Source organism: Mirounga angustirostris, unplaced genomic scaffold (genome assembly GCF_029215605.1).
Source record: "Mirounga angustirostris isolate CCGP_5_RB_7025 unplaced genomic scaffold, mMirAng1.0.hap1 SCAF_8, whole genome shotgun sequence".
In the NCBI taxonomy this organism is placed as follows: Eukaryota; Metazoa; Chordata; class Mammalia; order Carnivora; family Phocidae; genus Mirounga; species Mirounga angustirostris.
Window position 1 is genome coordinate 71,617,207 of NW_026991716.1, and position 17,523 is coordinate 71,634,729.

Consider the following 17,523-nt stretch of genomic DNA (forward strand, 5'->3'; position numbering starts at 1 on the left):
TTATAGAAAAATGGGAGTTATAAGCAGATAACAGTAATATAGAGACTAACAATATATTATAACTAGGAGAGAAATGGTTTGCTGACTGTCCCTAATAGTTTGCCAAATGTCCTTATCTAAACATTTAATATATTTTGAAACTAGTTACACATGTATCTCCTTTTTTAGCTTCAGAACATCTTGCTGGCAAGATCTTAAATTATTAACTCTCTTATTACCTAGGTTTTGCTTAGGCCTTAACAGATAGTAGGTGCTCAATATTTGTCTAATTCAAGTGAATCTATATAATGGAATTTGAAGAGTTTTGGAAAGGTCTCTCAAGCTAAAAAGATATTCTCAGTGACCTGTCAAAGAGTTAAAATTCTACTATTCATTTTTTCCCTAATATCTCCAAAAGTCCACTAGCAATAAGTAAAAAATCTCTAGAAATAACACACAGCATTTTAATAACAGATTCATTTAAATTATCAGATTATTTTCTAATTTAGTAACTTGAAAATCTTTCAAATGTAGTAAGCACCAGGCCATGTTTAATGAGAGAAGGGCAAAAGAAAGCAAGATCTACAGCAAAGCAAAGTAAGAAATTTGATGAAAGATCAGTGGATATGGATTCTGTAGGCTGAGGGGGGTAGGACACTGGACAGAAACGGAATAACATAAAAGCACTGGATGCCAAAAGAGGAAAGCAATACTAGGAATACTAGCAGATAATGTGAGAAAACTCAAGACAACTGGCCAATTTGAAAATTTTAAGACCTATTTTCATGAAATAAAGTATTTCTTAAAACTAAAACTATCTATCAGTGCAAGAATCCTAGTGTTATGGTGTAATCATTAGTGCATAACTTTATGTCCACATTACGCTGACATCTCAGTAAAAGACCCAAGTTTAGGGGTGCCTGGCTGGCTTAGTCAGTGGAGCATGTAACTCTTGATCTCAGGGTTGTGGGTTGGAACTCCACGCCAGGTGCGGAGATTACTTTAAAAAATAATAACATCTGGGCACCTGGGTGGCTCAGTTGGGTAAGCGACTGCCTTCGGCTCAGGTCATGATCCCGGAGTCCTGGGATCGAGTCCCGCATCAGGCTCCCTGCTCAGCGAGGAGCCTGCTTCTCCCTCTGACCCTCCCCCCTCTCATGTACTCTCTCTCTCATTCTCGCTCTCTCAAATAAATAAATCTTTAAAAAATAATAATAATAATAATAAAATCTTTAAAAAACAAAACAAAAACCCAAATTTAAAACTGAATTCTTAATATCTTTGCATGCCTTTCTCATCACTCCTCACTCCTCTTCATCTCTCCCTAAAATTCTTAAGATGTTCCTCAGATTTTGTAATTTTAAAGATTTTATTTATTTACTTATTTGAGAGAGAGAGAGCGCACAAGCAAAAGAACATGAGTAGGGAGAGTGGCAGAGGGAGAGGGAGGAGCAGACTCCCCACTAGCGGGGAGCCCGATGCGGGGCTTAATCCTGGGACTCCAGGATCATGACCTGAGCCGAAGGCAGATGCTTAAGTGACTGAGCCACCAGGCGCCCCCAGATTTTATAATTTTAAACTTTATTTGATGTCACTGTCATTTACCACAGAAGAATGTTTTTTAAATATACAAAAAAATAAAGAGAAAATCTTAATGTTCAATGTATATACATAATTTTTGGGTGACTGTTCTAAGAGGTCAGCTTTGATAATTTCTAAGTCATTTCTATTAGTATTGAAAAAGAAAATATTGGATAAGCAGTGTGCTTTTATCAAAATGTTTCCTTTATAAAGGTTAAATGAGCACTCACATACATAGGAAGTCAAGTATTATAACTTTCTTTATTAATGAATATCAAAACTGTTCAAGTTAATATTATACTATTAATGGGTCAATTGCTTTAGAAGGGAACCAAAGACTATAAAAACTACATATTTTACCTTTAATTTCTGTATCTATCACCATAACCGAACCTAAATATTAGCAATAAAGGATGAGCAAAAATATGTACTGATATACAACTTTAAGATTCTAAAATACTGATGCAGGAATGAGAAACAATAAATTCCAAATCATCAGGGGCACCTGAGTGGCTTAGTCGGCGAGGCATCCAACTCTTGATTTGGGTTCAGGTCAGGATCCCAGGGTCCTGGGATCGAGTCCTGTGTCCAGCTCCCCGCTCAGCAGGGAGTCTGCTTGTCTCCCTCTCCCTTTGCCCCTCCCCCAGAGCTCTCTCTAAAATAATAAATAAACCTTTAAAAATATATAAAAAATAAAAAATACATCAGATAAAGGGCTAGTATCCAAAATCTATAAAGAACTTATCAAACTCAACACCCAAAGAACAAATAATCCAATCAAGAAATGCGCAGAAGACATGAACAGATATTTCTGCAAAGAAGACATCCAAATGTCCAACAGACACATGAAAAAGTATTCAACATCACTTGGCATCAGGGAAATCCAAATCAAAACCTCATGAGATACCACCTCACACCAGTCAGAATGGCTAAAATTAACAAGTCAGGAAACAACAGATGTTGGCAAAGACGCGGAGAAAGGCAAGGATGCAGAGAAAGGATCCTACACTGTTGGTGGGAATGCAAGCTTGTGCAGCCACTCTGGAAAACAGTATGGAGGTTCCTCAAAAAGTTGAAAATAGAGCTACCTTACAACCCAGCAATTGCACTACTGGGTAATTACTCCAAGGATAAAAATGTAGTGATCCAAAGGGGCACGTGCACTCTAACGTTTATAGCAGCAATGTCCACAATAGCCAAACTATAGAAAGAGCCTAGATGTCCATCAACAGATGAATGGATAAAGAAGATGTGGTGTATATATATATATATATATATATATATATACACAATGGAATATTATGCAGCCATCAAAAAAATGAAATCTTGCCATTTGCAATGACGTGGATGGAACTAGAGGGTGTTATGCTAAGCAAAATAAGTCAATCAGAGAAAGACAATTACCATATGATCTCACTGATATGAGGAATTTGAGATACAAGACAGAGGATCATATGGGAAAGGAGGGAAAAATCAAACAAGACAAAACCAGAGAGAGACAAACCATAAGAGATTCTTAATCTCAGGAAACAAACTGAGGGTTGCTGGAGTGGAAGGGGGTGAGGGGGATGGGGTGGCTGGGTGATGAGACATTGGGGAGGGTATGTACTATGGTGAGTGCTGTGAATTGTGTAAGACTGATGAATCACAGACCTGTACCCCTGAAACAAATAATACATTATATGTTAATAAAAAAAATTTTTTTAATTAAATTAAAAATAAAAATAAATCCCAAATCATCTACCACAGGTTTAAAACAGACTTTTAGAACAAGATTTCATAGTGATTAAACTTAGTCCTTTGGGATTAGTTCCTACATAGTACCAAAACAGTAATTTTGAAAAGAAACTATGATCTTCCGAAGTAAAATATACACTCTATAGACTGATGGTGTGAATGTTCATCAAAGAATAAAGCACTAAACATGCTGGTAAAAGATCGATCACATTATAGAAAAGGGGAAGAAAAAAGGAAAAGAGAAAGAATAAACTTCTTGTAATAGTTGGGGGATGAGTTTGAGGAGGGAGGAAGAACCAGACAGAAAAGAATGCATGTCATGAAGTTCTGGAAAAAAGCTCAAAATATAAGAGCTGGTGCTATTTTTTAAGGTGTACAGCTGTCTTACAGACCTAAATTGTTTACCTTATTTTCTGTTCCCACGTCCAGAGTAATGGGCAGACATTCTTGAGGATTCATCCCTCCGCAGGCTGTATACAGCGCCAGCTTACCCACAGGGATGCCCATTCCATTACAGCCAAGGTCTCCCAAGCCAAGAATACGCTCTCCGTCGGTCACCACAATAGCCTAGAAGAGAAAAAAAAGTGCCTCCTAATAGATGTTTACAAATCCAGGGGCACAGTTCCTTGTCTCTGCTTCTGAAGTTAATACTTACGTGATAGAATATTAAGCTGTCAAAAAATATAAATTGAATATACATCTAAGAGATTTCATATGATCTTAAGTGTGGATGATTGGAGAGAAGAAATAAAGTTGATATATATTTTTAAATGATTTTTTAAAAATACAGATATATGATTACTTTGGTCAGTGAAGAAAGAAGAGACGGTACACACATAAAGATTCAAATGTCTTTGGGGCAAGTGGGAAGAGTACAGGGAATCAGGAGCTAAAAGTGGGAACTAAAGTGAAACCAGTCCCATACACTTTGAGCATAATTTTGGGAGTGCCCTTGTTAAATAATGCATAATTGTTAAGTAGCCCCCAAATGCTTTGATGTTTAGTTTATGCATCTTGGCACCATCCTCCTATTTTCACAGCAATGTTGATCCATCCTCTTTAACTCCTACAACCACTGGATATTTTTCTACCATTTCTGAAATATACAGAGTACATACAGTCTGCTACTTCTCTTACCTGATAATCTTCCACTAGGCTTAATGAATTTTGTTTAGTTTCTTTCCAATCACCCTGAATATCTATGAGCCATCCATTTTAATCATGAGGAGATTTTATTTCTATTTTATTTGATATCTGTACAAAATTAACACATCTAACATCCTTGTTCTGTGATTCATGGCCATTATATTTAAGCAAAACCAATCTTGTGAAACACAATTTATTAGATTTTCTCTAAATTCCTACACTCATTGCTTCCATGCAGTCTTGGGAAAATGTCAGTCATTTGACCTTAAACAGATGAATTAAATCTTCGGTTTCTTATTTGTAAAACGGGAATAATAAAGGTACTTTTCAGAAGAGCTGCATAAAAATAGGAACCAACTCTTTTGTTCACTACTGTACACCAACACCATGCACAGCATTTGGCACATAGTAAACAATGAATAAACATTAGTTAATTGAATAAATCTGTGATTCAATAAAATGAGAACATGATACACAAAGTACTTACCATACATAATATCTGGTACATCGCAAATTCTCAACAAATTGTAGCTATCAAGACTACTATTACCATCAAGAGCATTATGCAGAGTCATGGTATATCAGAAGGGGAATTTAGAGTATATTCAGTCCTTCCCTCTTATTTTATAGATTAGGAAACTGAAGATCAGAGAACTGAAATCATCTGCCTAAGGTGGTTGACCTGGTTAATACCAAAGAATGGGAAACTGGGTACGTTAACTCCTAGTACAATGCTTTTCCACTATATCATAGTGTGGAACATATTTTAAAGTATACTTTTGAGATCTTTTTAATTTTCTCTTTTTTTTTTAAAGATTTTATTCATTTGAGAGAGACAATGAGATAGAGAGAGAGAGCATGAGAGGGGGGAGGGTCAGAGGGAGAAGCAGACTCCCTGCTGAGCAGGGAGCCTGATGTGGGACTCGATCCCGGGACTCCAGGATCATGACCTGAGCCGAAGGCAGTCGCTTAACCAACTGAGCTACCCAGGTGCCCAAGATCTTTTTAATTTTCTGTTCACCTATATTATGCAGCTCCTAAAGAACTGCCTTAAAAATAAAATACATTTGAGAAGTGGGTGAAAATGATTTTTGCATACCCCATAAAGCTGACCTCTGTCAAATTTTCCATGTCTAATTGCAAAGGGTCAATAGGTTATGCTGTTTTGAAGAAGGCAACTTGATACCACTGGTTTAGTTGGCTCTGATTTAAGATAAGAAAGATAAATACTACAGAAAATTGTAACTTTGCTTTTTAAATTAAAACCAAATTGTCAAAGTCCAAATACTGCACACACATTTTTGACATTGTTCTATTTATCATGCTATCACAGAGGTACTTTTATCTATCACTGACAATGTATACTTTTCCCAGGGAGTTGCTAATTGTGATTTTCACCTGTTTCAACATTTTTGAAAAAGGAGTTGAAAATAACATTTCACTTATTTTTTATAACACATCTAAGTTAAACTAAATCTATTTCTTGTATATGTATACATATACATCTAAGTTAAACTAAATCTATTTCTTGTATATGAAGTCAAGGAAAAGTGTTATTTTTCTTCAGTTCTTCATAAGCTTTATTCCCTAAGCTCTCCTCTCATCCTGAGCTATTAATTTTATTATATAAATATGCCATGGACATTTATATAGGTGGTAGTTATTTGAGTAATTTTTTTTTAAAGATTTGCTTATTTATTTGAGAGAGAGAGAGAAAGAGGGAGCATGAGGAGGGGAGCGGCAGAGGGAGAGAGAGAGAATCCCAAGCAGGCTCCACACCCAGCATGGAGCCCAACATGGGACTCAATCTCAGGACCCCGAGAGCATCATGACCTGAGCTGAAATCAAGAGTTGGATGCTCAACCAACTGAGCCACCCGGGCCCCTCTAGTAATTTTTAAACTCTGTTTTGAGGCATTTGCTATTTTATCTGTGTATGCCTTGTTACAAATGTACATTTGTAGCATTAATTCACAAACATCTCAACATTAAAGTGTAGATTTTAATAGTGAAGGAATCCTCTGAAAAACAAAAAATGTGCGATCTACATAGTTTATCATTAAAGTGACATTCCCTCGGCTTTTGTTTTTACCTACTTCATCTCCTGCTTAAGGAAAATAAAGCATCTGGATGTCTTCTACACAATAATGAAGTTACAAGAGGAGGATTATCTCAGTAGGACAACCATACTTCTCTCAATGATATCTGCATCTCAGAAATTTCATCTTCATGCTACTGTGTCAATTATTACCTGGGCATTAGCTGACTAGTAACTCTGCATGAAGTATGCAGGGGTTCTCCTGAGCACACACAGACACCCTCACTGTGTGTCCTGTCTTCATTCCTTCTTTTCCTTCCCCAGGGCCTTTCTGCTGTGGCCTACACCTGGATGCACAACTCTTGCCTCTTCCCCTTTGTCTCAGAAGCCTTCCTCAAATATTACTTACATGAAGTCATTTCTGTCTGTAAATATGACCTTCTATTATTTCAAGTCTAAATCCCTCTTGATGAATTTCAAGACCTTTCATAATAATTTGAGCACTTCTTACTTAAGCCATCTTAATCCCACTATTTCCATATTAACACTTAGCTTTAGTTAGGCCAGCCAATTAATTCACTTATGGCACAAAACCACGCCATTCTCTTCTGGAACTAGAGTCTTACATTCATCTGTTCCCTTCTTCAGATAATATCTTCTTCCCTTTCTAATTTTCAAAGGCTAACTTTAAAGACCAACTTTGGTACAAAAATTTCTTACCTGTTTCAGCCTTCTCTGAATGATCGTCTCCTCTGAGTGAATACGGCATTTATAATTTACACCAGTTCATTGATATATTGTCTAATAATTGATTGCCTTTGTTTCATGCATGCTTGCAACTACACAGTAGAGACCATATCTTACTCTTCAATACTCTATTACAATAAACAGCTGCCATTTAAGTGCCTAGCATGTGCCAGATACTATACTAGGCTTTTAAAATAATAGTATAGTTAGGATCAGCAATATCAGTGAGGGCCCAATTTTAAAAGTTAAAAGAATAAAGATAGGCTACTAATGAAGATAAATATTCAGAGATGAGCTAGTAGGAAGAACACAAAGCAAGGTGACTGTGTACTGCCTAGCTATTATGATTATGTGGATATTAATTAGTCCTCTCTACCCCAGAACTATTTCCTTTACTGACTCACTCTTAAAATCCTCTCTAGATTCCAGTTAAAATGTAAGCGTCCTTCTCAGACATTTTACACTTCACAGAATTAACACACTTTGTAGTAGTGTTACACTCAGGGTACACTGAGGATAGCATCCAAGGATTCAGTCTACCCTGTGGGAGAAAAGTTGAGGAAGCAAGTTTGGTAAGAAAAGTAAAAAAATTGGAAAGATTGGAAATCATGAAAAACATTTTGCTTTACAAGTTTGCCTGGCATAAGCCTTACAGAGCAGAGTGAATCAATTCTAGCATGACTGCTCAAAAGAAAGGGAGCAATGCTTCAGGAGTCATAGCTGAAGTGCCTCTGTACCCCTAAAAGGCATCAGTTTGTTCAGCCTTACTCCTAAAACACAGTGATGTGGGAAACAAAGGCAGAAGAAAAATTATTAAATTCCCTTACTACCTACAGCCCATTGATAAGTCCTTGAAACAGGCAGAGTGACATTCCTCTAGGAACTCGAATGCCTCGATGTTAATACTTTGCTGACGGCAAAAGGCAATCCTAGCCTGACCCCCCACCCCCAGCTCCTGGCCACCAGGATCCTGTAAGTCTACTTTAACATATAAAAATGCCTTTGGAAACTTCATCTCTAAAACCCCCAAGATACATGTTGGCAATCATCTCCCAAGCACGTGGCCCACCGATATACATCTGAAGGGTCTCATGACTAAGGTTTTATTAGACGGTAATAAATGACCTTTTCCCAACAACAGCTAGCCCCCTCAAAGTCCGGGAAACCTTGCTTCCAAAACTGCTTACAGACTTACACTATCCCTAACCCCCTCTCAACCTGAAAGTATACAATTGTCACTCCTCATGACCGGGTTACAGCTCCTTCTGCCCACGGGTCCTGTCCTTGGGCTTTAATAAAACCACCTTTTTGCACCAAAGACCTCTCAAAATTCTTTCTTGGCTGTCGGCTTTGAACCCTAACGTCTTTCCTACATCAACATAACAAAGTTGCTTGGCACTTAACAGAAAGTTTAAAAAAAAAAAAAGGAGCCAGCGAAGAGACAAGTACATCTCACTTTCCTTCGACAAGGAAGGCCATAGAGAACATGCTTAAGAGCAAGGGCTCTGCAGCCTGTGTTCAGTTCCCATCACCACCAGGCACTACTGTGTAGCCTGTCCCTCCTTCCTTTCCTCACTGAATTATCATGATAATTAACAAGAGTCAATCCAGGTAGTGAGTGTCCCACACAGAAGGCTACTAAATGTTGGATACTATCCTTATTTTATTTTCATTAGATCACTCAGAGAGGGGAGTCAGATGAACTACTGAAGGTCATAATGATAAAGGAAGGGAATGAAGGGATTTTTTTTTTGTCTGCCTGTGTTCCTTTTAGTGGATGATTATACCCAACAAATGTGAAAAGGGACTTTGCTTAAAGAAATTCAGAGGCAACTTCAACATTTACTCAACATTTATCATCAATGGGTCAAGAAATACTAAGAAAGCAGACAGAAATAACAGGGATAGTGAGTCTCTAAACAGTACCAAAATAAAATTAATCCAGTATGTAAAAATCGAAGAGATATAAATTAGGTGACATTCACTAGAAAAGATAGTGAATGCTGATGTGAAGAACAAAGGCAAAAAGGAAAGGTAGATAAAATTAAATGTCCTTACAACCTGCAGCCCATTGACAAATATTTGAGGCAGGCAGAGTATGACATTTCCCCAGGAACTCCCAATCTTAATGTTAATGCCTTGCTAGAGGAAAAAACAACCTTAGCCTGACAATAGCCAGGCCTCCAGGTTCCTGTGAGTCTTTTTTAGCATATGAAAATCCTTTTGGAAACTTCCCTTGTCTTTACCTCCCCCAACTCCTAGTATATAATCAATTGCTCCTCACAATCCCTGGTCAGTCCTTTCTGCTCACAGGTCCTGTCCCCAGGCTTTTAGCACCAGAAAGGTCTTAAGAATTCTTTCTTGGCCATCAGCTCCGAACTCCAACATTTCCACATCAAATGCTATCTCATACCATGAAAATTATCAATATGTTACGGAATAGGAAAAAGAACAAATTTGCCATAGTGGAAAAATCAGATGACTTACCTTGATGACATCTTCTGGCCATGCATTAAGAACTGAAGCAATATGCCCTCGATCATGGATACTAATGAAGAGACCTCTGACAGAAAAAAATGAGTTTTAATTTACTTCAGACTTGCCAAAATATCATGAACTTTTGAAATTTTTTCAAATCAGTTTAATACACCTCCATTTTTATCAAACTAGTGAAAATTATTTCCTTAAATAAAAGTTAGGAATCTTATGCAAAAGTAGGGATCCGAAGGGGTACGTGCACCCTGATATTTATAGCAGCAATGTCCACAATAACCAAACTGTGGAAAGAGCCAAGATGTCCATCGACAGATGAATGGATAAAGAAGATGTGGTATATATATACAATGGAATATTATGCAGCCATCAAAAGGAATGAGATCTTGCCATTTGCAACGACGTGGATGGAACTGGAGGGTATTATGTTGAGTGAAATAAGTCAAACAGAGAAAGACATGTATCATATGATCTCACTGATATGAGGAATTCTTAATCGCAGGAAACAAACTGAGTGTTGTTGGAGTGGGGGGTGGGGTGGGAGGGATGGGGTGACTGGGTGATAGACACTGGGGAGGGTATGTGCTCTGGTAAGCGCTGTGAATTGTGCAAGACTGTTGAATCTTGGATCTGTGCCTCTGAGACAAATAATGCAATATATGTTAAGAAGGAGGGAAGAAGAAGAAAAAGGTAGCGGGAGGGGAGGAATGAAGTGGGGGAAATCGAAGGGGTAGACGAACCATGAGAGACGATGGACTCTGAAAAACAAACAGGGTTCTAGAGGGGAGGGAGGTGGGAGGATGGGTTGGCCTGGTGCTGGGTATTGAGGAGGGCACATTCTGCATGGAGCACTGGGTGTTATGCACAAACAATGAATTGTGGAACACTTCATCTAAAACTAATGGTGTAATGTATGGGGATTAACATAAGAATAAAAAAAAAGAAAAAAAAGTTAGGAATCTTATAAATAAGGGAGAAATTACTTTAAACAATGTATTGACATCTATAATAAAGGTAGATTCATTCTTATATTACATATTCCTAAATATTTTGTAATTAAAGCATTCACTCTTTTATATACAGAGAATTTAAGTAGCATTATCAATTCCACTCATAGATTCATTTAGTTTTTTATTAAATAATATATGTAAAAGCACCTAGAAAAACATGAAGCATGTGTAAACAGGCACTTTCAGTATATAATCCGCTTACTACATATTCACAGTGTGAAGATGAGAGCCTGTATTAGAAATGGTTTTAGTGAGTGACTAATGCTGAGCAGTCCTTTCATGTGAAATGTACTTGATTTTTTTTTAAGTTCAAACATCCAAGTTATAATTCTTTGAGTTGCTGTTTGCAATTCTGTTTTTTAGACTCAACTGAAGTCTTTAACACCCATCTCCCATTCCCTATGAAAGTCTAACAAGGAACTAAAAATTAAACTTAAAAATAAATTTTAATGTCTTAATCTCATTTAAAAGTTTTACTTTAGTATTGTTAAATGTAACTCAAATAAAGAGAACCACATACAACCAATGTACAGCTTAATGAAATTTTATAAGGCAATCACCCTTGTACATAACACCCATTTAAGCAGAGAGAGTCTTGTCAGTATTCCAGAAGCCTTCCACATGTTTTTCCCAATCAAAACCACTCCCTCTTCAGAGTAACAACTGTCCTGACTTTTATGGCATCATTTAATTTATAGTTCTATCATCCAAATGATAAGCCATCCCTAGACACTACAATTAATCTTCTAAAGTTTCCTATAATCTGGATTTTGCTGATTACATTCCTAATGGTATAGATTAACAAATTAATCTTTCTTCCCCACTTCTTGAGAAATTGGTAATTGAATCTAAACACTTAATCTGATTCATATCCAATTTTTTATAAGACACTTCATGGTCTGATGTTACCAGAAGATACATAGTACTGTCACCAGCTAGGTCCCAAGACCTGACCTTTACAGCCCACCTCCTTGTACTCACCAACCTTTGTTCCACATTTTTGCTACAGCTCATCTTTCCAGCTTCTCTCTTCCGCAAACAGAAAGCAAAACAACTTGAGCCATAACAACTGTCCTGGCAAGACCTCCAGCCGGCCCAGACCAGCCAGACCTGTTTAAATTTAACCCCTGACTTGGGTCTGCACAGATGGACCATGGAGTGAGCTCTAAAATGATCAACTACCTTTATCCCATTATAATACTAAAATCTCTATCCCAGGAGGAGCCTCAGCTACATTTACATAATGTGTGTATAGCCATGTTTCCTTAATGGCACATGCACGACCTTATGCCTGCCTCTACTTAAAAAAACAAGGTTTCCCTATCTAAATATTCACGCCACCCCTAAATAAAAGGAATCCATCGGGGGAGGAGCAAGGTGGCGGAGGAGTAGGAGACCTACTAATTTCGTCTGGTCCCAGGAATTCAGCTGGATAGGGATCAAACCATTCTGACCACTTACGAACTAAACAGGAGATCGAAGAAAAAGATAGCAGCAACTCTCTGAACAGAAAAGCGACCACTTTCTGGAAGGTCGGACGTGCGGAGAAGTGAATCTGAGGCGATATCCGGAAGGACAGACGGTGGGGAAGGGGGCCTGTGTCAGCCGATACCGGCAAGTGATAGAGCCGTGGAGCACAAAATCAAAACATTTACCATTCAGCTCCGCTGAGGGACGTCGCTCCAGTGACTAAGCAAGGGGTGGAACTGTCACGGGACAGTGTGGTCTCAGGACCCTCGGGGTCACAGAAAGACCGGAGGTGCCTGAGTACAGCAGAGCTCCAGGTATCGGAGCGGGGAAGCCGGTTGCAGAGACGGAGTGGAGGAGCGGGCTCTCAGCTCCGGGTTGCCATAAACCATGAACCTCAGCACAGTAGGGCCACTGCTCTTCCAGCAGGGACCCAACAAGTGGCAGATCTAGGGAGACTCCCCCTCCTCCCCCAGGAGGAGCGGTGCAGGAGCGCACCGCAGGGATCTGTTGGGTTTGGAGACTCCACACGGGGTCGTGTGCCAGAAATAGAAACACTTTGTCATAGGCCAGGTGACCACGGAGTGCGGCCAGAGACCGGGAGACGAGAGTAATTGACTGCTTTTCTCTGGGGGCTCACTGAGGAGTGGGGCCCCGAGTTCTCGGCGCCTCCCCGGCGGAGATTGGGAGGCCGCCATTTCACTCTCCTCCTCCAAAGATGAACGGAAAGCTTGCAGGGAACAAAAGCTCCCAAGAGCAAACCAGAGCCTATTACTTAGCCAAGGGCCGGGCAATTCCGCCTCCAGCAAAGACATTTGGGAACCACGGCAACAGGCCCCTCCCCCAGAAGATTGGCAAGAATAGCCAGCCAAGACCAAGTTTACAGATCAATGAGAATTGCAGAACTCCAGCACTAGGGGAATAATGCACATAGAATTCATGGCTTTTTTCCCATGATTCTTTAGTCTTTCAAAGTTAATTTTTTTTTAACTTTTTCTTTTTTTTTTAAATTTTTCCTCTTCCTTTTTTCAACAAACATCTTATCAATCCCTTTTTTAAAAAAATCTTTTTTATTTTTCATTTTTAGAGTCATATTCTATCCCTTCATAGTAGTTAACCTTATTTTGGTACATATATACACAAGTTGTTCTCTCTTTAATATTTTGGGATACAGTTTCTTCTAACAGACCAAAATATACCCTAAATCTTTAGTGTATGGCTTTGTTCTAGTCTCCTGCCTGATCACATTCTCTCCCTTTTTTTTTTAAATCCTCTTCTTTTTTCAACCAGCTTCTTATCAATTCCTTCTTAAAAATCTTTTATAATTTTCATCTTTACATTCACAGTCCATCCCTTCATCGTATTAACCCTTATTTTTGTACATATATAAGTTTTTCTTTCTTTAAAATTTTGGGAGGCACTTTCTTCTAACAGACCAAAATACGCCCAAAATCTAGTGTGTGGCACTAATCTATGCACCAGCCTGATCATATTTGATCATATTCAGTTTTATTTTTTTTGTTGTTATTGTTTCTTTTTATCTTTTTCTTTTTTCTTTCGTTCTTTCTCTTTTCCCCCGGTTTCAGTCTCTTCTGAATTGTTTAGTGTATATTTTCTGGGGACATTGTTACCCTGTTAGCATTTTGTTCTCTCATTCATCTATTCTCCTCTGGACAAAATGACAAGATGGAAAAATTCACCTCAAAAAAAGAACAAGAGGCAGTACCTACTGCCAGGGATTTAATCAATACGGACAGATGTAAGTATTAGTAAGATGTCCGAACTAAAGTTCAGAATGACGATTTTAAAGATACTAGCTGGCCTTGAAAAAAGCATGGAAGATATTAGAGAAACCCTTTCTGGAGAAATAAAAGAATTAAAATCTAACCAAGTCGAAATCAAAAAGGATATTAATGAGGTACAATAAAAAATGGAGGCTCTAACTGCTAGGATAAATGAGGCAGAAGAGAGAATTAGTGATACAGAACACCAAATGATGGAAAATAAAGAAGCTGAGAAAAAGATATAAACAACTACTGGATCATGAGGGCAGAATTCGAGAGATAAGTGATACCATAAGATGAAACAATATTAGAATAATTGGGATCCCAGAAGAAGAAGAAAGAGAGAGGGGGGCCAAAGGTATATTGGAGCAAATTATAGCAGAGAACTTCCCTAATTTGAGAAAGGAAACAGGCATCAAAATCCAGGAGGCACAGAGAACCCCCCTCAAAATCAATAAAAATGGGTCAACACCCCAACATCTAATAGTAAAACTTACGAGTCTCAGACACACAGAGAAAATCCTGAAAGCAGCTCAGGAGAAGAGATCTGTAACCTCCAAAGGTAGAAATATTAGACTGGCAACAGACCTATCCACAGAGACCTAGAAGACCAGAAAGGACTGGCATGATATATTCAGAGCACTAAATGAGAAAAATATGCAGCCAAGAATATTATATCCAGCTAGGCTGTCATAGAAAATAGAAGGAGAGATAAAAAGCTTCCAGGACAAACAAAAACTAAAGGAATTTGCAAACATGAAACCAGCCCTACAAGAAATATTGAAAGGGGTACTCTAAGCAAAGAGAGAGCCTAAAAGTAATATAGACCAGAAAGGAACACAGACAGTCACCTTACAGGCAATACAATGGCACTAAATTCATATCTTTCAATAGTTACCCTGAAGGTAAAAGGGCTGAAAGCCCTAATCAAAAGACACAGGCTATCAGATTGGATAAAAAAACAAGACCCATTGATATACTGTTTGCAGGAGACTCATTTTAAACCTAAAGACACCCCCAGTTTGAAAGTGGGGGGGTGGAAAACCATTTACCATGCTAATGGACACCAAAAGAAAGCTGGGGTGGCAATCCTTATATCAGACAAATTAGATTTTAAACCAAAGACTCTAATAAGAGATGAGGAAGGACACTATATCCTACTTAAAGGGTCTATCCAACAAGATCTAACAACTGTAAATATCTATGCCTCTAACATGGGAGCAGCCAATTATATAGGCCAATTAATAACAAAAGCAAAGAAATACATCAACAACAATACAATAATAGTAGAGGACTTTAACATCCCCCCTCACTGAATTGGACAGATAATCTAAGTAAAAGATCAACAAGGAAATAAAGACTTTAAATGACACACTGGACCAAATGGACTTCACAGACATATTCAGAACATTCCATCCCAAAGCAACAGAATACACATTCTTCTCTAGTGCCCATGGAACATTCTCCAGAATTGATCACATCCTAGGTCACAAATCAGGTCTCAACCAGTACCAAAAGACTGGGATCATTCCCTGCCTATTTTCAGACCACAATGCTTTGAAACTAGAACTCAATCACAAGAGGAAAGTCGGAAAGAACTCAAATACATGGAGGCTAAAGAGCATCCTACTGAACAATGAATGAGTCAACCAGGAAATTAAAGAGTATTTTAAAAATTCATGGAAACCAATGAAAATGAAAACACAACTGTTCAAAATCTTTGGGATGCAGCAAAGGCAGTCCTGAGAGGAAAGTATATAGCAATACAAGCCTTTCTCAAGAAAGAAGAAAGGCCTCAAATACACAACTTACCCTACGCCTAAAGGAGCTGGAGAAAGAACAGCAAATAAAGCCTAAACCCAGCAGGAGAGAGAAATAATAAAGATCAGAGTAGAAATCAATGAAATAGAAACCAAAGGAACAGTAGTACAGATCAATGAAACTAGGAGCTGGTTCTTTGAAAGAATTAGCAAAACTGATAAACCCCTGGCAAGACTTATCAAAAAGAAAAGAGAAAGGACCCAAGTAAATAAAATCATGAATGAAAGAGGAGAGATCACAACCAACACCGAAGAAATACAAACAATTATAAGAACATATTATAAGCAACTATATGCCAGCAAATTAGACAATCTGGAAGAAATGGATGCATTCCTAGAGACGTATAAACTACCAAAACTGAACCAGGAAGAAATAGAAAACCTGAACAGACCCATAACCAGTAAGGAAATTGAAGCAGTGATCAAAAATCTCCCAGCAAACAAGAGCCCAGGGCCAGATGGTTTCCCAGGGGAATTCTACCAAACATTTCAAGAAGAATTAATACCTGTTCTTCTGAAACTGTTCCAAAATATAGAAATGGAAGGAAAACTTCCAAACTCATTTTATGAGGCCAGCATTACCTTGATCCCCAAACCAGACAAAGACCCCATCAAAAACGAGAATTACAGACCAATATCCTTAATGAACATGGATGCAAAAATTCTCACCAAAATACTAGCCAATAGGATCCAACAGTACATTAAAGGATTATTCACCACGACCAAGTGGGATTTATCCCTGGGCTGCAAGGTTGGTTCAACATACGCAAATCAATCAACGTGATACAATACATTAATAAAAGAAAGAACAAGAACCATATGATCCTCTCAATAGATGCAGAAAAAGCATTTGACAAAGTACAGCATCCTTTCTTAATCAAAACTCTTCAGAGTATAGGGATAGAGGGTACATACCTCAATATCATAAAAACCATCTATGAAAAACCCATAGCGAATATCATTCTCAACGGAGAAAAACTGAGAACTTTCCCCCTAAGGTCAGGAACATGGCAGGGATGGCCACTATCACCACTGCTATTTAACATAGTATTAGAAGTCCTAGCCACAGCAATCAGACAACAAAAAGAAATAAAAGGCATCCAAATTGGCAAAGAAGAAGTCAAACTCTCACTCTTTGCAGATGATAGGATATTTTATGTGGAAAACCCAAAAGACTCCACCCCAAAACTGCTAGAACTCATACAGGAATTCAGTAAAGTGGCAGGATACAAAATCAATGCACAGAAATCAGTGGCATTCCTATACACCAACAAGACAGAAAAAAGAGAAATTAAGGAGTCGATCCCATTTATAATTGCACCCAAAACTATAAGATACCTAGGAATAAATCTAACCAAAGAGGCAAAGAATCTGTACTCAGAAAACTATAAAATGCTCATGAAAGAAACTGAGGAAGACACAAAGAAATGGAAAAACATTCCATGCTCATGTATTGGAAGAACAAATATTGTGAAAATGTCAATACTACCTAGAGCAATCTACACATTCAATGCAATCCCTATCAAAATATCATCCACTTTTTTCAAAGAAATGGAACAAATAATCCTAAAATTTGTACCAGAAAAGACCCTGAATAGCCAGAGGAATGTTGAAAAAGAAAAGCAAAGCTGGTGACATCACAATTCTGCACTTCAAGCTCTATTACAAAGCTGTAATCATCAAGTCAGAATGGTAGTGGCACAAAAACAGACACATAGATCA

At 38.1% G+C, this 17,523-nt stretch overlaps 1 protein-coding gene across 2 annotated transcripts in view; it reads right to left on the minus strand.

The window, feature by feature from the left end:
- ME1 (malic enzyme 1) overlaps window positions 1–17,523 on the minus strand; it is a 202,783-nt gene that overhangs the window by 111,200 nt on the left and 74,060 nt on the right. For both annotated transcript variants that reach the window (XM_064597816.1, XM_064597815.1), the window contains exons 4-5: window positions 9,715–9,790; window positions 3,703–3,864 (exon numbers count right to left, since the gene is read on the minus strand). In XM_064597816.1, coding sequence (XP_064453886.1) covers window positions 3,703–3,864; window positions 9,715–9,790 — 238 coding nt within the window. The remainder of the gene's footprint in view (window positions 1–3,702; window positions 3,865–9,714; window positions 9,791–17,523) is intronic.